This window comes from Dendropsophus ebraccatus, chromosome 9 (genome assembly GCF_027789765.1).
Source record: "Dendropsophus ebraccatus isolate aDenEbr1 chromosome 9, aDenEbr1.pat, whole genome shotgun sequence".
Taxonomy (NCBI): Eukaryota; Metazoa; Chordata; class Amphibia; order Anura; family Hylidae; genus Dendropsophus; species Dendropsophus ebraccatus.
Window position 1 is genome coordinate 114065505 of NC_091462.1, and position 21189 is coordinate 114086693.

The following is a 21189-nucleotide window of genomic DNA, read 5'->3' on the forward strand; positions in this document are numbered from 1 at the left end:
GGGCAGAGGCATTTATAGGGACACTAGCAGCATTACTACTGGGGGCAGAGGCATTTATAGGGGCACTAGCAGCATTACTACTGGGGGCAGAGGCATTTCGTTTGCAGACAAGATATACTGAGATGTAACCCTGTCGGAGGAAGGGTCTCTGGACCAGAAGCTTTCTGGTAAATCGCATGGAGGATAGACGGCCTATTCTTCTTATTGAAGGTTCAAACTGGGAAACCCTTTTTCCTCACTCCTATAAAGCCCAGAGTCTTGCAGAATCTGAGACAAGGTTGGGCCTTGGTCGGCCTCATTTGCCCCTATTGACCCAAGAGGGCATGGTTCACAATGGTGAGCCCCCTGCCTAAGAATCTTCTGGGAACTCCTCAGCTACTGACTCAGAGCAGCAGAGATTACTCCCAGCGTCCCTGCCAGGTGTGGGCAGAATCTAAAAATCTTGCAAGTAGCAAGTCTCTGGTTTCCTGATGGCCTCCTATTATCTAAAAGCATGGCGCTCTCTCCTGATGCTAATTCCATAGGAATAATCTGGAGACTTCTGTATACCCTCAGTAATAACTCAAGAGGGCAGGCCTGTTAGAAGCTTGACTGCCGTCAACAAGATGGAAATTGATATGCTGTCAAAGTGGTGACCACTCTTCTGCAGTCCAGAGCCGCAGCTGTCTACAGAACCTACCTGAAGGTAAAGAAGTTTGAAGCCTGGTGGGTGAAAGTCTCTTCCACATTTCCATTGTTACAATCTATTTCTTCAGAATGGTTTAAAGAAGAGATTAAACATCAGAGTTTGTCTCTGTGATCCTAGACAGAAGATTATGGCATGATGGGCTGATGCAGAGATTTATCGAGGCCACCCAGAGAATTGGGCCTACTATCTCAGACACATCGCCAGCTGGGATTTGGAACTCTTAGTGGATCAGCTCTGTGAGACTTTACTAGTTGACTTCTTGTCTCAGAAACTTTGCTTTCTGTCCGTTGTTACCTCAGCAAATCGGGTAAGTAAAATTCCAGCACTGGGGGGTCGGAGCCCTACCTTATTTTCCTGTAGGATTGAGTGTTGGTGAGAATTTTACCCAAAGGTTGCATCTTTAATTTAAAACAAATCGACAGATTGAGTTGCCTTTGTTCCTGCTGAAACCCTTCAATGAAGAAGAGTTGAAGAAAAGCAAGAATCTGCAGATACTTGAAGTCTAAGTAGATAATACAGCCCAGTGAGTATTCTACCAGGAAGGCAGGTTTAAAGTACCTCGGCCTATTAGAGCCCCTTTACAAGGGCAATGTCCACGAATTCTGTACTTGACAAAATCTGCATGACTGCTTCTTGCTTATAGACTGGACATTAGGTCATACGAACAACCTTCAGAAGAAGTGTGGTTATGGCAAATGTCCCCTCCCCTTCTTATGTGGCCTGCTACATCCCCACTCGTGCTGCTGCTTAGGACGTAAGGGAAAGGGTAATTTTTTACTTACCGTAAATTATCTTTCCTGTAGTCCTAAGCAGCAGCACGGACTACCCTCCCAAATTTTTTCTTGCCGTTAGAATTACACAAGGAGCCTAGGTTAGGCCAGGTTCTTATAGGCGGGGTTCGATTAAGTCTTTAATTGCTTGTTACCATCTGTCCTATCATTGCAGAGAGATAGAATCTTCCCCATTCGTGCTGCTGCTTAGGACTACAGGAATTATAATTTACAGTAAGCAAAAAATTACCCTATATGTATTAGGGATGCACAATGCACCGAAAAATCGATACTACTATCGATTTTCGGGGAAAAAAAACGGTTCAATACCAGGATTTCCTGGTATCGATACTTTGTTAAACTACAAAATAGCGTATTTTAACATATAGTGCCGAGAACATGACAGGCGGCTACCTGAGCGCCTGTCATGTTCTCGCTGCGCCACCCCTGCGAACACAGACCCGGGACCCTGCGCGCTCACTCGGGCCCAGATCATCCATCTACCATGCAGCTGCCGCCAGCAAATTTTACGGGGTTGGCAGCTGCAGGTCCTATGGGCTAAGATGAGGACCTTTCCCCCCCCCCCCCCTCCACAGGCACCAAGCATGAGACACAGCTGGGCCGGTGAGTGTCTGACAAAGGCAGAGGGGCAGCGCAGGGTCGGCGGCAGGAGAGGGAGGAGAGCGGCTGAGAGCTGCACGGTCCGGGAGAGGAGAACGCAGGAGAAGGCTGGAGGTGGGGGAGGCGAGGAGGAGATCTGACAGGAGGTGGGTGGCTGTGAGGTGAGGGCGGCAGGCAGGACCAACAGGACACTCCCGGGGCCGGCATCAGCAATGTGGGGGGTGAACAAAAGGTCGGCCTGGCTGCGACTGTGAAGGGGATTGGGAGGGGGGTGGTAGCCTGCACATTACTCTGCTGCCCGAATCCAGCTGGAATAGTGCAACTACAACCCCCATCACCCCCCCTGACAGCTGAAGTGTGTTACATGACTACAGTTCCCATCATCCCTGATAGCTGAAGTATATTACATGACTACAGTTCCCATCATCCCCCCTGATAGCTGAAGTGGATTACATGACTACAGTTCCCATCATCCCCCTGATAGCTGAAGTGTTATTGTGCATATTATAAGATTATCACCTTCCTGATGACGCACGGTAAATGGTGCAAGCGGAGAAACCACCAAATTCAGTACCACATAAAAAGGTGCTACTAAATAAAACTACAGATTGCCCCACAGCCATGTTAAGAATCAGAATAGGGCTATTTTTTTAAGAACATTTATTTTAAATAATGGAAACTTTATTTATAAAGTAATATGGTTCGTACAGACCTTACAGTCGGGGGAGATCTCTATTGTGTGTTTTTTTTTTTAAAAAATATATAATTTATTAAGTATCGAATTGGTATCGAGCATTGGAAAAAAAAAAGTTGGTATTGGTATCGAACTCAAAATTCTGGTATCGTGACATCACTAATATGTATGTATCTTTATGGTGTACCCTTAGTAAAACAAGTTCAAATATAAAAAAGACTCCCAGGAAGAAAGGATAAAAGCGACACTGACCAAAATCTTGACCATGGATGCTGCACTGCAGGTGCGTTCCTCTAAGAGGAGAGAAGTGTTTCGCACCTCCGCGCATCTTCTGGCTCAAAGTTGCAAGCCAAAAGACGTGTGGAGGTTTGAAACAATTGTCGCTCCTAATAAAGCATCCGTGGTCGAGATTTTGGTGAGTGACGCCTTTGTCCTCCTTTTGTGGGAGTGTTTTTACACTGCTGTGTGGCGGGGCACCACCTACGACTGAGACCATGATAGACGGTAGTGCCAGTTTTCTTCTGTTGTGTTATGCTTTTTATATTTGCTGAATCCATCTCTAATTTTCTTCTCTTAGACTTTGACATTCACGAAACAAAAAAAAAATGAAAGTCTCGACTTTGTCGAAGTCAACTTCTCGAAGGATGCACTCTTAAAAAATGGAGAGCCAATATTATTACGGGTAAAGGCAGAAAAGAGTTCAGAGTCTGAACCTGTGTGGAAAGGAAAACTGACAAGAGGTATCACAGGGTTTATATATGGAGATCATTCTAAAGAGTAATGAATTGGGGTGAAGGGGCCTCCCAGCGCGGAGCCATAAGGGGTGTCTCTGCAACCATGACTAGGTGCTTGTTAGGGTAGGAAATGCAGCGGCATCATAGTGAGAAAGGTCATAAGTGTGGTAGATAAAATGGCTGCTGGAGGAGATACAGGAGGAGGGAACGTAGTTGATGACCTTGTATGACCTTCCTGGTTACTGCTCTTCAGCCTGTGGTGATCAAGTCTACAGGTCCTCAACATTTAGTACAATATACAGCAACCCTGAGCTCCTGGTGGTGCAGTGGTATATACATAAAGCCCTGATGAAGATTCCCTGTAAATCGAGGCTTTGGTCTAACATTGGATGTATGTAAGCAATTCTCTAAAAAAGTGGTCTCTGACGCCCATAGTAACCAATCACAGAGCACTTCATTGTTTTAAAATTTTTTAGGTAAAATTAAAAACCGCTGTCTATGAACGGTTTCTATGGGTGACAAAAAGAATTTACTATTGGATCTTACGTATCAAAAAGTCATATTTCATCACGTGATGTTTCTTGGTCTATAAATGTATTATTTTTATTAGCAGATATAGAAGAAGTGGCAGAACAATCCGCCCAGAGAGGTAACGTGTTTATTATCCTCCTTTCATCTCCTGTCAATCAGTGCCCCCCCCCTCTAGCGTCCTACTACACTGATCACTCGCCGCATCACGTCACGATTAGCTCCGCTCAGCAGGGAACATTTGGTGGTCATGGGTACACACGGTGACTTGAGTGTCTTTGATGGCATGGCCCATTGTTTGGGTGTGGCACCACTATTTCTGGAACAGCCACACTTATTAAAGGGGTATTCCCCTTTCTCTTGAAGTCCCCCCCCCCCCCCTTTGTGTCTCTGTCATGTTTACATTGGTTGCCTGGAACCCCGACCACTGCTCTCGGCTATGAGAACGTTAGCCAGGCAGTTATGGGGCTTGGGTGGTCGGGAGCTGGTAAGTTAGGGTACTATTACACGGAACGATAATTGGCTGAATCAGCCCGATTCAGCCGATTATCATTCCATGTAATAAATACAACGATCAGCCGATGACAATGATCATCGGCTAATCGTTGATATAGGTTCTGACCTATTTTTGTCGGGCGCCGACCGTGCACCGATACGTGTAATAGCGGTGCGTGGGCGGCGACTAACGATATACATTACCTATCCACGTTCCAGGGCTGCTGCTGCGGTCTTCTTCTCCCCGGGTCCCGCGCGCTGTAACAACAGAGTGGCCTATCACAGGCTGCTGCGTTCCCGGCCTGTGATTGGCTGAGTGGCCTGTCAGCTGACTGGCCACTCTGACGTAAGAGCGCGCGGGACCAGGGGAGAAGAAGACCGCAGCAGCAGCCCTGGAACGTGGATGGGTAATGTATATAGTTATGCAAGGGCTGCAAGGACATCGGTAACGATATCCTTGCAGCCCTTGTTTATTGATTATCGGGCCGTGTAATAGGCCCAGTAAACAAGCGACGATCTAGCAGATCGCTGCTCATTTACAGGTATTATTGGGCCCCCATCGGCCCGTGTAATCCCACCTTTACTTTTACTATGTCTCCCTCTGACATCCCACATGTCTCCAGGGGTTGGAATGGTTATGGAGGCATGTGTAGTGCCAAACCAGGAAGAGAGAGTGGGATGCGGCAGGGCCGAGCTGAAAAGGGGGAAATAGGACAACCCCTTTAAGATGAGTGTACTGAAACTGAATGAACCGTGCACAAACATCTGACAGGGAAGCCCACAGTAGCCGACCACATGTACCATAGTGACCCATAGTGACCCAGCAGTACAACAGCGGGCAAGTAAGATACATTTCCCCAATAAGCAGTGTACCTCTCATTACCTGGGGTCAGCTTAGTAATTGTGCAGCATTGTATAGTATTATAGACGACTTACAAGCTGAACACTATTGAGACAATGGTTTCTCGTGTAATTCTATTCTCATATTTGTAGAAAGGTTTGGCAAGGATTTCATAGATAAACATTCTCCAGAGCTGATCCAGAACGTGACCAATATCATGCCTGTCCTGGATGACCTCAAGAAGAATGACCTTCTAACAGGAGAATCGTACAATACCGTAAAGAGTCAGAAAACGTCCCAGGATAAGATGAGATCCCTCCTCGACTTTGGGAAACAGTGGGGTAGTAGAGACCAGAATACGCTGTATCAGGCTTTAAAGCGACACAATAAATCATGCATCAAAAAGATTGAAAAAGGAAACTGAGATCACAACAAGCATCAACAGCGACCCACGATGTGCTCCAGGAGCAGCTGATCCTCCCTCTGGAGAGAATACTGTTATATATACTAAGGGTTGTGGTGGAAACCAAGGGGATTACTTACTCTTACAGTCACTCTGTATACAGCGATCTTCTATTCTGATACTGTCACATCTATTTCATAGCACCTAAAATGATACAAAATATCAATGTCCAATTAGTAGAATTAGTCATCCCTTATATCAGCGCTGGTTATATTAAAATAAGATGAAACAGACTTTCACATTGAATAAGTTGATGATGAGGGTAACGTCTGATTGTTTTACGTTATGCGCTGATTTGTAGCATGGACGCGCTCTTATGACGTCTCATTAATCTTTATATTGATCTGTGTAAGAAATTCCGAGGAAAAGGCATTTATCACGCTGTTTTATCCTCTGATGTGTTTATGCTGTGTAATTGTTACATTAACTTTCTTCTACATAATAATCACCTCTATTATTATTGTTTTACAATAAATCTATTATGGTTAGCCGCTGTTTGTTATTGTGGTTTTTTTTGTTGGTTCTTCCTTCTGAGTTGTTGCTGAAAGCTGTAGTAAGTTTTAGATCCCAGTGCTGCATTCACAGCTTACACTGCACAGTACTGCTCTATAATAACCTCCATGCTGCTGCTTCTGGATGTGTGCTATACAGATATAGGGGAGCAGGATTTCCTCTCTTCTGAGGATGTGCTATAGAGATATAGGGGGGCAGGATCCTCTCTTCTGAGGGTGTGCTATAGAGATATAAAGGTCCGGAGCAGGATCTCCTCTCTTCTGAGGGTGTGCTATAGAGATATAGGGGAGCTGGATTTCCTCTCTTCTGAGGGTGTGCTATAGAGATATAGGGGAGCAGGATCTCCTCTCCTGAAGGTAAACTATAGATATATAGGGGAGCAGGATCCTCTCTTCTGATGGTGTTCTATAGAGATATAGGGAAGCAGAATCTCCTTTACTTAGGGTGTTCTATAGAGATATAGGGGAGCAGGATCTCCTCCTCTTCTGAGGGTGTGCTATAGAGATATAGGGGAGCAGGATCTCTTCTTCTGAGGATGTGCTATAGAGATATAGGGGAGCAGGATTCTTTCTTCTAAAGGTTGCAGATATCATAACAGTAATTCGACATAAAGCATCTCTGAGATGAAGCCTACAGAGGGGGGAAATGCTATCTAGGTTATATCATTGAAGTAAAAGGAACGCAGCACTCGAAGAAAGTGGATGAAGTTGGGTGCCAAGTTGGGATCACCAGCACAAGTATATCCAATATAAAGTACTGTGGCACTCCAGAGGTAAGGTAAATTTCAAGGTGGTTTCTTCAATCCATGTAACAGGCAGTGCGATGTTTCAGTCTCATAATCAAGACTTTTTTTCAAGCACTGGAGTGTTTTATGGTGAACTCTTAAGTATATCAATAAATCTTCAATCAGTGTAAAAGTTACAAAAATTCATCATTAGAGTGCAGCTAAGGTACGGTCAGGCATACATAACATAAATATAAGTATACGTATGTAAAAGTGATAAGTCATAACAATACAAATATGCGCTAATAAGTTTATAATGAACATACAGAGCAGCTGGGTAAAACTCACCAAGTGTCATCAGTCAAGCAGGTAAACAACTGTTAAACATCCATAAGAGTGAGAGACCTGAGTGTGGATGGAACGCACGCTAGCGTGAACCGCACAACTCAGTGGAACGCATGTAATGCCCCGTGTGACGTCCACGCTGCACGCCCATCTGGGAGCGGACCAATAGTAAGGAGTGCAAAACTAAGGGTGGACTTATTTAGATGAATGAATTCGTGATAGTACATGATTTGTGATTCGATGATTCGTGATAGTACATGAGAATATGGAATGAATCAATGGTGTGAACAGTCAGCAACCATTCACACTGAGAACACAACTGCGATGCTGTGGACAACACCAGACACTGGCGATGACCCCCTGACTCCAGTGTTTCAGTTTCCCTAGACATAGTCATGGGTAAATTCTGGACTCCGGTTCCTGTGGGTCCAAGTCTGCATGTGAACAACAACTAGTTTATCCATTACTGATATACTACTGAGGAAGAGGTGGAGAAGACCTTGAAACACGTCTTGGGTAGAAATGAGCAAACTTACAGTATTGACAAAGCGAAGAGCTAATACTGTAAACTGGCTCATTTCTAGTCTAGACATCAGAGATATCACAGAATACTCCCTAAGCCCTATTTCACAGAACGATTATCGTTCATAGACTCGCTCCAACGACCGCTCGTTAACGAGCACTTAACGATTCTTTTAAGCGAACGATAAGACATAATACGTGTGGGAACGTGAACGATATCTGTAGTGTAACGATTTTGTTGGGGTCGTTACATGGTCGTTTAAAAAGTTCGCCGGCTGAGCATGTAGGTGACATTTGAAAGACATTTCAAGAACGACTGAAAGATTTTTTTTATTCAACAAAAAGATTAGCGAATTATTGTTGAAAGACCAACGATTTTTTTCCGACATGTTGAAAAAAAATTATGAACGACTCAACGATGATTTCGCTTGTTTACAGCTATTCCACAGAACTAATATTGTTAACGAGCAGTCATTTGAACGATTTTATGAACGATAATCGTTTGAAAAAGCTCAGTGGAATAGGGCCTTAAGTACGGAATCTGCAGGATATCCATGGTTATCCAGTTATCGGTCTGTTCCTCCGGCTGCACGCCAAGTCTAACGTCTACAACCATTCTGCGTGGCGCTGCCATTTATTACAAACCAGTCCACCACAGTGAGAATTACATTTATATCTTTATTTTCTTTCAAATTTACAGACAAACCGGAAAGATTCCTGGTATTGTACCTTATTGTTCTAATAGGGTGGAGAAAAGTAACATATTCTATGACACAAGTAATTCCATATAACTTCCGATACAAGACGCTGATCCCAGGAGCTAATTCCCTTCTAGATCCCTGACGAGAGGAGCGTTATGTTTCCTCAGAGATTGCAGGAAGCCGTCCTTGCCTTCATGTCCTCTGGATTCCACATATCGGAGGAGCTGTCTCATCTTGTCCTGGGAGGTCGTCCTGGTCCACACTCGGTCATATTCTTCATGTGTCAGCAGCTCCCACTGATAGAGATCGTCCAGGATCAGATCCACCTGAGCCACCTGCTGTATCAGCTCCACACGATGCCTGTCCACAAAATGCTCCCCATCTGTAACAGGAATATGTGCACTCAGATTTCCCCCATCTGTAACAGGAATATGTGCACTCAGATTTCCCCCATCTGTAACAGGAATATGTGCACTCAGATTTCCCCCATCTGTAACAGGAATATGTGCACTCAGATTTCCCCCATCTGTAACAGGAATATGTGCACTCAGATTTCCCCCATCTGCTTCCCCCATGTGAGAATACTTTTTCACTGTAAGGGCCCACTCAAACTGCGGAAAACATGGAAATTCTGAATGGAATCCCCACCGCGGAAATCCACCTGTCTCAATGTTGAGTATAGGGCGCCTCTGCGCTCTGCGGCTTGACATCTTAATTCATTGACAGCTGCAGAGACCGGAGGGGCCCTACTTAAGATTGAGACACAGAGGCAGGCGGAATCCGCAGCAGGGATTCCACTCGGAATTTCCACCTGATTTCTGCAGCGTGAATGGGCCCTTATCTCAACAGCAAAATACTCTAAATAAAAAACTGAGTATTAATTGTAGTCTGTATCCCATATTAGACAGGAGGAATGGAGATTTAGGCTATGTTCACACACTGACGTCCCTTATTGGATGGCCGTCATTCAACAGTAAACGATAATGAATAACGTCCTTGGTTTACTATTCTGACTCAATAACCTGGAAGTAAGTGTGGGGTTTATGAGAGAGTCCCTGTATCTGTACTCAACCAGTACTTGCAGAGGCATTGTATGAAAATTCCACTTTTATTCCAGGCAGAAATCTTGTAGAAATGCAGGTACAATGGTGTGAAAAGAATATAAAACGACCAGGGTCAACAGCAGGATACAGAAAGCCTGCACAGAACAGTAGGAGAAAATGGCTGCCAACATGAGGGAGATGGGAGGAGCTATAACATCACAGCTAGAGGACAGGAGAGAGAGGGGAGGAGCTATAACATCACAGCTAGGGTACAGGACGGAGAGGTGAGGAGCTATAACATCACAGCTGGAGGACAGGAGAGAGAGGGGGGGAGCTATAACATCACAGCTAGAGGACAGGAGAGAGAGGGGAGGAGCTATAACATTACAGATAGGGAATAGGAGGGAGAGGGGAGGAGCTTACAGATAGGGAATAGGAGGGAGAGGGGAGGAGCTATAACATCACAGCTATAGGACAGGAGAGAGGGGGGGAACTATAACATCACAGCTAGAGGACAGGAGAGAGGGGGGGAGCTATAACATCACAGCTAGAGGACAGGAGAGAGGGGGGGAGCTATAACATTACAGATAGGGTACAGGAGAGAGAGGGGAGAAGCTATAACATTACAGATCGGGAACAGGAGGGAGAGGGGAGGAGCTATAACATCACAGCTAGAGGACAGGAGAGAAGGGAGGAGCTATAACATCACAGCTAGAGGACAGGAGAGAGGGGAGGAGCTATAACATCACAGCTAGAGGACAGGAGGGAGAAGGGAGGAGCTATAACATCACAGCTAGAGGACAGGAGAGAGGGGAGAAGCTATAACATCACAGCTAGAGGACAGGAGAGAGGGGAGGAGCTATAACATTACAGCTAGGGTACAGGAGGGAGAGGGGAGGAGCTATAACATCACAGCTAGAGGACAGGAGAGAGGGGAGGAGCTATAACATTACAGCTAGGGTACAGGAGGGAGAGGGGAGGAGCTATAACATCACAGCTAGGGTACAGGATGGAGAGGGGAGGAGCTATAACATCACAGCTGGAGGACAGGAGAGAGAGGGGGGAGCTATAACATCACAGCTAGGGTACAGGAGAGAGGGGAGGAGCTATAACATCACAGCTAGAGGACAGGAGAGAGAGGGGAGGAGCTATAACATTACAGCTAGAGGACAGGAGGGAGAAGGGAGGAGCTATAACATCACAGCTGGAGGACAGGAGAGAGGGGGGAGCTATAACATCGCAGCTAGGGTACAGGAGAGAGGGGAGGAGCTATACCATCACAGCTAGAGGACAGGAGAGAGGGGAGGAGCTATACCATCACAGCTAGAGGACAGGAGAGAGGGGGGGGAGCTATAACATCGCAGCTAGGGTACAGGAGAGAGAGGAGGAGCTATACCATCACAGCTAGAGGACAGGAGAGAGGGGAGAAGCTATAACATTACAGCTAGGGTACAATTAGACAGGAGGGTCAAACTAACAACAGGCAATGCAATATATCATCGATATATGTCAGTGAATGAAACCAGGTCCTGGGACATAACATTTATGGTTAAATGATGGCCAGCCAATAAAGAACAGGGGTCATTATGGCGGTGTGTGCACTTAGCCTTCAGCAGCATCATTCTTTCTAACTAGAGGAATTGTGCGGCTGAAGCTCCTGGTCAGATCTCTACTCAGGCAGCCAACAAAACCTACAGCAGGTAAGAGTTACAATATCCCCTCATACTGTTCTATACCACCCAATGCTTTATACAGGTGTTCACCAGTTTTCTACCTTTTTTTGGTTTCGTGTGGTCACCGGACTGTTGGCTCGCTGAGATCTCAGGACTTTCTCCGGCTCCAGCGTTCTTCTTCTCCTCTGCTACACTGACCTCTCCACCACCCGTCCCAGGAGCTTTGTACAAGAGAAAGAACAATAGAAACAGAACAATCCTGACGATTAGAAGTCACATTATAATGCAGCATGATTGGTCTGTCTGATCCCTGGAGCCATTGTTTCTGTATAGGCCACAGTCTTACTACCAAAGCTTCCTCCCCTATCTGCCCTGCTTCAGCCTTGCCTTCATCTTCATCTAATCTTCAACTTCTGCCATCTGTGACCTGCTCCTCCAGGTGATAGATGTTCTCGCAAGCAGTAAGGGTTTCACTTGATAGACCATAGGTGATGCTAACCCCTTCCAGGACAGTTATAGTGTCCGCCTCAGTTAATAATATTATACCCCGAAGATCAGCCTAAGGCTGTTCACACATAGCATTTCATGCACATTTAATTAGCGTTAATTATTGCAATTATGCCATGAATTCGCAATTTTGTAGTAAAATAGTGATAAAATAGCGGCAAAAATATTGATATTTAATCGCAGCTTGGGCAATTCACTGCAAAATAGCACTAATTAAATGTGCATTAAACGCTATGTGTGAAAATAACCTTAGTTTCATGTGGAGCTTTCCTTGTAATTTTATCTGGTAAGATGGACTGTGCAGAAGCCAGGCGAGTATGGCAGTTTAATTTATTATTGTTTTTTCTTGGATTGCAGGGGGCTCCCTGTGTGTCACTGGATGTGACTGCACTGTAATCACTTACTGTACATGGTGTGCTGAGCCTGAGTACCATTGGTATTTACCTCTATAGTGTGTATAAGAATGGGTCATAATACCATCTGAGCAAAGCATGTGACTAGTTTTTCCATACAGGAGGCGTCTTGAAGCCATCATCACCAACAAAGGCTTTTGTACCAAGTATTAAATACATTTCAGTAGTGTGTTCAATACTTGCTCCTTCTGCCACCTGCACCTGCCCCTCTCTGCCTGAGCATTGTTGGATTGAAGTATTCCAAGTGAAGGTGTCTGCCTGCTGTTTCTGCTTCATTCCCATGTATCCTGACCCATGCCTGTTCTTCAGATTAAGTTTTCTGCCTCATCTTGTACTGCCTGCCTCTTATGTTACTGACTTGGATTGCCTGACATGACCCTGAGGCCACCTGCCCTGGCGCTTCGCCTGTCTGACTATAATACCTGTCTCATCCCTGGTACTGTGCTGACTCTTCTGTTGATGACACTGCTTGTGCACCACATATATTCGGCCTTTTCGCCAGTATCTTGCACCAACTCTGGGACCACGCTTATGGTGTGACCTGGTGCCCTCTAGCCGTAGAAGTCCAGCTTCTGCATCCTGGAGCGGGATAAAGGGTGAAGACCTGAGGGCACTTAGACTCTAAATTCTGATGTGGCACAAAGCCAAACTGGTGAAATATCCCTGCGGGTGCACACTCACTATCTGTTACAGCTACTAGTACAGCCTGTCTGGGGAAATCTATAATAGTGGATCCACCATTGGGAGGGCTGCACCCTGATAATGACTTCTAATCAGTTAGATCAGAGTTTCTGAATTCCAGTATTTCAGGATTTCTCACACAAAGGACACCTGTGGTGATACCTGATGCACTGACTATAATTATATCACCTGTAATATTCTAAGGAGATCCACAAAGCATGACCTGTTAGGGCAGCCGAGGACTAGAGAAACACTGCTCTAGCATTCAGATGGTTAAATTACCGGCACCAGATCCAACACTGCTGCCGATTTCTGTCCCGGTTGTCAGGCGCTAGAAGTCGCCAGCAGGGGGCAGGTATGGAGAGGACACATGTACATGGATGCAGAATGTGGATGTCTGATATGGTTTATGCCTCACACCCTCTACCATTTTTTGGCCTATCTTTGGACCCGTTCTATTTTATCAATATCCTTGTTCAGAAGAGGTCTCCAGAACTGGACACAGTATTCCAGATGTGGTCTCACCAAAGCCCTATACAGCGGGATCACAATCTCCCTCTTCCTACTGGTTATACCTCTAGCTATACAGCCCAGCATACGATTTGCTTTCCCCACCGCCTGGTTACACTGGTGACTCATTTTAAGGCTATCAGAAATCACTACCCCTAAATCCTTCTCTTCTGAAGTCTTTTCCAACACAGAACTGCCGATGTGATACTCGGATAGAGGATTCTTCCTCCCCAAGTGCATTATTTTCCATTTGGAAACATTGAACTTCAATTTCCATTGTTTGGACCACTTATCTAGCAAAGCTAAATCCTTTTCCATACTACTGACAACTCCAGGAATATCAACCCTATTGCACACTTTTGTGTCAGCAAACAGACAAACTTTACCTACCAACCCTTCTCCTATGTCACTTACAAACATATTAAAAAAAAATAGGACCCAGAACAGACCCTTGTGGCCACCACGTGTAACCAGTCTCTGCTCGGAATATACACCATTAACAACAACCCTCTGATATCTATCCTTCAGCCAACCACAAATCCACTGAACTACCCCGGGACTAAGTCCAATTTTCTCCAACTTCTCTATCTGCTCTTTACAGGGAACTGTATCTGCGGCTTTGCTGAAGTCCAGATAGGCAATATCCACACCACCACCTTCATCCAGCACTTTTGAGACATAATCAAAGAAATCAATGAGATTAGTCTGACATGATCGGCCTACAGTAAAGCCATGCTGGTTTGGATCCATCAAATTGTTGATTTTTTTAGGTGATCCATTATCTTTTAGAAGAGTTTCCATCCTTTTTACTACTACAGATGTTAAGCTCACTGGCCTGTAGTTACTGGGCTCTTCTCTACTTCCCTTTTTGTGGATGGGTATAACATTGGCCTTTCTCCAATCATCAGGGACATATCCTGTTAGCAGGGATTGGTTAATCAGATCTGTCAGGAGGGCAGCAATCACAGATCCGAGTTCTTAAAGAACCCTGGGGTTGACGCCATCGCCTTATTCAACTTTAAACCAGCAAGTTCCACTGCAACTTCAGACTCTGAAAATACTGTAGATGAACCCAGGACAATGATCCTAAGAGCTATCACTCAGCCAGGCAGTGTCCATTAGACTTTACCTTCCAGCCTCCCGATGATATCAGGGTTATGTCTTCTCAGAGTCTCCAAGAACCGGTCCTTGTCTTCATTTTTCCAGAATCCCATATACCAGTAGAGCCGTCGCATCTTGTCTTGGGAGGTATAGATGTAGTTCACTACGTTATATTGTGCATAAGTCAGCACATTATACTGATAGAGATCATCCAGGATCGGGGCCATGTTAACCACTTGCTGTATCAGTTCATCCTGATGCTTATCCACAAAATGCTCCTGATCTGTAATAAGAATAATATTATCACTCAGACGTCCTCCCATCTGCTTCCCTCATGTGACAGAAACTTTCTAAACGTCATCTCAAGTGTCCCAGTACAAGTTATTATCCCCGTCCATCGGATAGAGGACAACACGCTGATCGGTGGAGTCTAACAGTAGGACCCTTTTTTTTAGTCAAAGTATTTTTTATTGTTTTATGCAGTTTTGTATAAAAATACAACGGGGATGGATTGCAGGGGGCTCCCCATGAGTCACTGGATGTGACCGCACTGTAATCACTTATTGTACATGGTAATTACCTCTATATGAGTCAGTGTATGGGGAAATACTGGTCTTTAACCCTTTAAGGACTCGGCCAATTTTCATTTTTGCGCTTTCAATTTTTTCCTCCTTGTGCTTAAAAGGCCATAGCACCTAGAGACCCACATGAGCCCTTATTTTTTGTGCCACTTATTGTACTTTGTACTTTGCAATGACAGGCTTAATTTTTGCATAAAATATGCTGCGAAACCAGAAAAAAATTATATGTGTGGTGAAATCGAAAATAATGCATAACGCATTACGCACAGTTGCAACAGATTAGTTACATGTGTTCCTAATAAAATACAATACTTGGGGAAATACACAATGGGGAAGATTTATCAAACTGGTGTAAAGTAGAATTGTCTTAGTTGCCCCTAGCAACCAATCAGATTCCATCTTTCATTCCTCTCAGACTCTTTGAAAAATGAAAGGTAGAAGCTAATTGGTTGATAGGTGCAACTAAGACAATTCTACTTTACACCAGTTTGATAAATATCCCTCAATGTCTAAAAACATGGAAAAATGCTGCATGTAAGAAATGTATAAACATGATCATACCAGACAGAAAGACGTAAAATATTTTTTCTTGTTCATACATCTATTTAGACTCACAATGATGGCAGCTCAGACTTTAACCCTTGGGGTGCACATGTACCTAGTCAGAAGATCCAATATGCTTCACAATCTAATAATCTCCTTCGCATGTCTCCCCCTCTAGATGGTAAAGTAACCTTCTCTAAGGCACCCGAGCAGAGGCGGATTAACTTTACCATAGGCCCCGGGCTGTTCACCAAGCCTGGGCCCCCCCACCTCACTGTAACTATGGCAGCACTAGCGTGGTGTTCATAGTACAAGACAGATAATGTCATGATGTCCTGATTTGTGCAAAATTGCCATAAAAAACAGTGATTTTTTGCAAATCATGGTGGAATTGTAGCCAGGAGACAGCAAACCACTGAAAGTATAAGTCTTTTTGGGTGGTCATGGGCCCCCCAGGAGCTCAGGGCCCCGGGCTGCCGCCCGAAACGCCCCTATTATAATCCACTACTGCACCCGAGACATACAATCTCATCCATACTCATAGGTGAACTGATGCCGATGCAACTCAATTGTAGTACAGATGAATTGTATGTCCAGGAGAGTCATATTTCCAAATGTAGATTAAAAAAAACAATGCTATGCGAAGTGGATGTTGACCAGGGTGAGCAGAAGGGAGAGATCGTAATTCCTTGATAGAGCACAAAAGTGTTAAATTAGAACCCAAACAAAATAAACCCACTATGGTCACTAAATACAGTCCCCAATTCCTGGCTATTACAGGTATTGTATTTAAACATCTTCACATTTTACAGGAGGACTTTGTTTTGAGTAAAATTCTTGATAAAGGGGGCAATGTCGTTTCTAAACGGGCAGCTACTTTAGGTGACATGTTGCCATCTTCTGTACCTGCCAGAACACATACACAAACCAGGACTTGGCTAGACTGTAAAGGTTTCTTTAAGTGTGGACAGACTCAATGTAGAACATGCAAGATAGCCTTAGGGGCCTATTCCATGGAGCGATAATCAGCCAAATTGGCCTTATTCGGCCGATTATCTCTCCATAAAATAGAGACAATGATCAGCCGATGATCGTGTCAACTGCTGATAATTTATTTAGGTGTAAACCTAAAACATCGGGCACCGACCGCGCATCGCTACGTATAATAGCGGTGCGACTGACGATCTGACAAAAAGCATACATTACCTAACCATGCTGCAGGGCCTCTCCTGGGGTCTTCCTCCCGATCCCGCGCGCAGCAGCAGCTTCAGAGCGGCCTGTCTGAGTTGACAGACCGCTCAACCAATCACTGTCCGGGACCGCCGCAGCCAGTGATTGGCTGGGCAGTCTGTCAGCTCAGGGATCAGAAGTCTGTCTGCGCATGGGATCGGGAGAAGGAGCGCAAGAGGAGCATGGTTAGGTAAAGTATGCTGTTTAAACAAGGGCTGCAAGGACATCAGTAACGATGTCCCTGCAGAGCTCGCTAAACGATTATGGGGCCGTTGAAATGGGCCCAGTAAATGAGCGCCGATCTAGCAGATCAGCGCTCGTTTACATTATTAATCAGGCCCCCATCGGTTCGTGGAATAGGACCCTTACAGTGTAAAAAAATTTATGATTACAATGGACAAAATAGGTATGAGATAAAAAACATTCATGAATAGTTCCACTAAAAATGTTATTTATGGTGTCTGTAGCAATACTTGCAATAAATCTTACATAGGGTGCACATCTCGTAAACTCAAGGTTCGCACAGCATGACGCTGTTCACACTGGTGGGAGGAATCAGGTGCGTCCAGACATTTTTGCACCAAGGTTCCATTGATTCTATGAACGTTTTTGCCTTAGAGAAGGTTACTTTAATATCTAGAGGGGGAAGACATGCGAAGGAGATTATTAGATCGTGAAGCATATTGGATCTTCCGACTAGGTACATGTGCACCCCAAGGGTTACACTTACTTTTGCACTACTAGTTAATAAGTCTGAGAGGCCAAAATTGTGAATCTCAATAGATGTATGAACAAGAAAAAATATTTTTTGTCTTTCTTTTTGGTATGATCGTGTTTATACATTTCTTACATGCAGCATTTTTCCATGTTTTTAGACATTGGGTTATGTCTTATATTTTATTAAGAACACATGTAACTAATCTGTTGCAACTGTGCATAATGACGTAGACATGTTTGCCCCATGTTGGTTTATTGGTATAAATAGTGCACATTGTAACAGGCTGGTAAGCCATGACTAAGGACGGGGATATTGTCCGAAACACGTTGGCGTTGGCCTGAGGACATTTACTTGTAATTCTTTTGGTTTTAAAGAACACCGAATAAAGATATTTGCTCTACACCAACTACGCTGCGAAAATTCTTCATTTGAAGGCATAATAATTAGTGATGAGCGAATACTGTTCGATGGAATAGATATTCGATCGAATAGTAAGGTATTCGATAGTATTGAATATTATCGAATAGTGCGTTGAATATTCGATAATATTCGATAAGCGTTCAAATCCACCTTCCCTTTCCCTGAGGTGTCATTGTAGACTTGGTGAACCTCCAAGTGGTCGAATAGATGTTTTTCAATAATCGAATACTTGTTCCCATAGACTTTAATTATTCGAATATTTCACTATTCGCTCATCACTAATAATAATAACCTAATGGCCCTATTCCACGGGCCGTTTTAGAGGAGCAAACGAGCGCTATTAGCGCTCGTTTGCTCCTCGTTCGCCGCTCGCTGCCGCCGCTATTCAACGCGGCTGCAGCGAGCGGGTGAGTGCGGGTGGGGCGGCGGGGAGCTGCGGGGGGGCTGCTCGGAGGATCGCTGATCGTCCGGGCAGCCCATAGGATATAGCAGCGTCTGCTGCCGATGCTCCTATTCAGCGGAGCGACGGCAGCAGATCGCTGCTATATCAGTCGCTTGTTTTTCAACATGTTGAAAAACAAGCGACTGCAACGATCAGCCGACATGAACGATGTCGGCTGATCGTTGCACTCTATTCCACGGAACGATTATCGTCCGTAGCGGTCGATATCGTCCGAAAATGAACGATAATCGTTCCGTGGAATAGGGCCATTAGTCTGGCAGTTAGAGAGTGCCAGTGGTGCCAGTACACAAGATTGGTAGTTCTCCAGCAGTGAAGGAGTTAACAGGCAGATGTGTGCTGCGCATGCTGGGAAAGAGAGGAGGGGCATAGAAGGATCTTGTGTGGAGATCCAGTCAGTGTCAGTGTGGGTGCTCTGAGGTAACAAGAAGCAGGAATCTGTTGTGTGAGAAATGACAGAAAGGAACTAGATCCTGTTGTGTTATGAGGTAAAAACAAACAGAGAAAGTCAGACTTTATATGAAAAGCCAAAATAACATTACAGACCAAGATTTACGAGAGAGAGAGAGAGAGAGAGAGAGACCAGTATTTATCACAGAGAGAGAGAGAGAGACCAGTATTTATCACAGAGAGAAAGAGACCAGGATTTACCACACAGAGACCAAGGATTACCGCAGGGAGAGGGACCAGGGATTACCACAGAGAGAGATCAAGATTTACCACAGAGAGAGAGAGAGAGACCAGGATTTACCACACAGAGACCAAGGATTACCACAGGGAGAGGGACCAGGGATTACCACAGAGAGAGAGAGAGAGAGAGACCAGGGATTACCACAGGGAGAGAGAGAGAGACCAGAGATTACCACAGAGACAGACCAGGGATTACCACAGAGAGAGATCAGGATTTACCACAGGGAAAGAGACCAGAAATTACCACAGGGAGAGAGACCAGGATTTACCACAGGGAGAGAGACCAGGATTTACCACAGGGAGAGGGACCAGGATTTACCACAGAGAGAGAGAGAGAGAGAGAGAGAGAGAGAGAGAGAGAGAGAGAGAGAGAGACCAGGATTTACCACAGGGAGAGGGACCAGAATTTACCACAGAGAGAGAGACCAGGATTTACCACAGGGAGAGAGACCAGAATTTACCACAGGGAGAGGGGCCAGGATTTACCACAGGGAGAGGGACCAGGATTTACCACAGGGAGAGGGACCAGGATTTACCACAGGGAGAGAGACCAGGATTTACCACAGAGAGAGAGAGAGAGAGAGAGAAACCAGGATCTACCACAGAGAGAGAAAGAGAGAGAGAGAGAGACCAGGATTTACCACAGGGAGAGAGAGACCAGGATTTACCACAGAGAGAGAGAGAGAGACCAGGATTTACCACAGAGAGAGAGAGACCAGGATTTACCACAGAGAGAGAGAGAGAGACCAGGATCTACCACAGAGAGAGAAAGAGAGAGAGAGAGAGACCAGGATTTACCACAGAAAAAGAGACTCCAGCCCAGTGGGAATCCAGAGGGTTTTACAGGATAGGACTGATAAACGCAGGTACCTGAAACATACCCTCCCTATGATAAGAAGCACCTTAACATTGTTCTCACTGATATTTATTACTGATTGAGTTTTAATGTATGGAGAATGTACCACAATAAATCCTGTTAAACTTCATGACAATGGAGCCTGCTTAACTTCCTCATATGTGCTATAGAGAAGATACACATAAGAGACCTGACACAACTCACAATACCCCACGCTGCCATATAATAAGAGTGGTGTGTAGATAACATTATCTTCTAATATACACACACCGAGGACCCATATTATACTGATACAGTGTGACACAACCCTTTCTCAGTACAGCGACAGGAAACTGATCCTAAGGGCTAACACCCCGCCAGGCAGTGTCCATTACACTTTACCTTTCAGCCTCCTGATGAGCTCAGGGTTATGTTTTGTCAGAGATTGCAGGAATCGGTCCTTGTCTTCATTTTTCCAGGATTCCATATAAAAATAGAACTGTCGCATCTGGTCATGGGAGGTATAGATGTGGCGCACTATGTTATATTGTTCAGTAGTCAGCGCATGACACTGATACAGATCGTTCAGGATCGGAGCCACATTGACCACTCGCTGTATAAGTTCATCCTGATGTTTATTCACAAAATGTTCCTGATCTGTAATAAGAATAATATTATCACTCAGACGTCCTCCCATCTGCTTCCCTCATGTCACAGAAACTTTCTGAGCTTCATCTCAAGTGTCTTATTCCCAGAACAAGTTAATATCCCCGTCCATCGAATAGAGGACAACACGCTGATTAGTGATTTTTAGTTAAAGTATTTTTTATGCAGTTTTGTATAAAAATACAACAACGGGGATGGATTGCAGAGGGCTCCCTGTGTGTCACTGGATGTGACTGCACTGTAATCACTTACTGTACATGTTGTGCTGAGCCTGAGTACCATTGGTATTTACCTCTATAGTGTGTGTAAGAATGGGTCATAATACCATCTGAGCAATGCATGTGACTAGTTTTTCCATACAGGAGGCGTCTTGAAGCCATCATCACCAACAAAGGTTTTTGTACCAAGTATTAAATACATTTTAGTAGTGTGTTCAATACTTGCTCCTTGTTCCACCTGCACCTGCCCCTCTCTGCCTG

At 44.7% G+C, this 21189-nt stretch overlaps 2 protein-coding genes across 4 annotated transcripts in view; one reads left to right on the forward strand and one right to left on the reverse strand.

The window, feature by feature from the left end:
• The window catches only part of LOC138800537 (NACHT, LRR and PYD domains-containing protein 1b allele 2-like), a 28683-nt gene extending 22400 nt beyond the window's left edge, over nt 1-6283 (forward strand). The window contains exons 7-9 of one of the 3 annotated variants that reach the window (XM_069982286.1): nt 3351-3513; nt 4118-4156; nt 5524-6283. In XM_069982286.1, coding sequence (XP_069838387.1) covers nt 3351-3513; nt 4118-4156; nt 5524-5795 — 474 coding nt within the window. In that variant the 3' untranslated portion in view covers nt 5796-6283. The remainder of the gene's footprint in view (nt 1-3350; nt 3514-4117; nt 4157-5523) is intronic. The other 2 variants (XM_069982287.1, XM_069982288.1) reach the window with 2 other exon arrangements.
• Nucleotides 6284-8602: 2319 nt separating this feature from the next.
• LOC138800538 (uncharacterized) overlaps nt 8603-21189 on the reverse strand; it is a 55343-nt gene continuing 42756 nt past the window's right edge. The window contains exons 7-10 of the mRNA XM_069982289.1: nt 20447-20701; nt 14596-14850; nt 11457-11576; nt 8603-9021 (exon numbers count right to left, since the gene is read on the reverse strand). Coding sequence (XP_069838390.1) covers nt 8759-9021; nt 11457-11576; nt 14596-14850; nt 20447-20701 — 893 coding nt within the window. The 3' untranslated portion in view covers nt 8603-8758. The remainder of the gene's footprint in view (nt 9022-11456; nt 11577-14595; nt 14851-20446; nt 20702-21189) is intronic.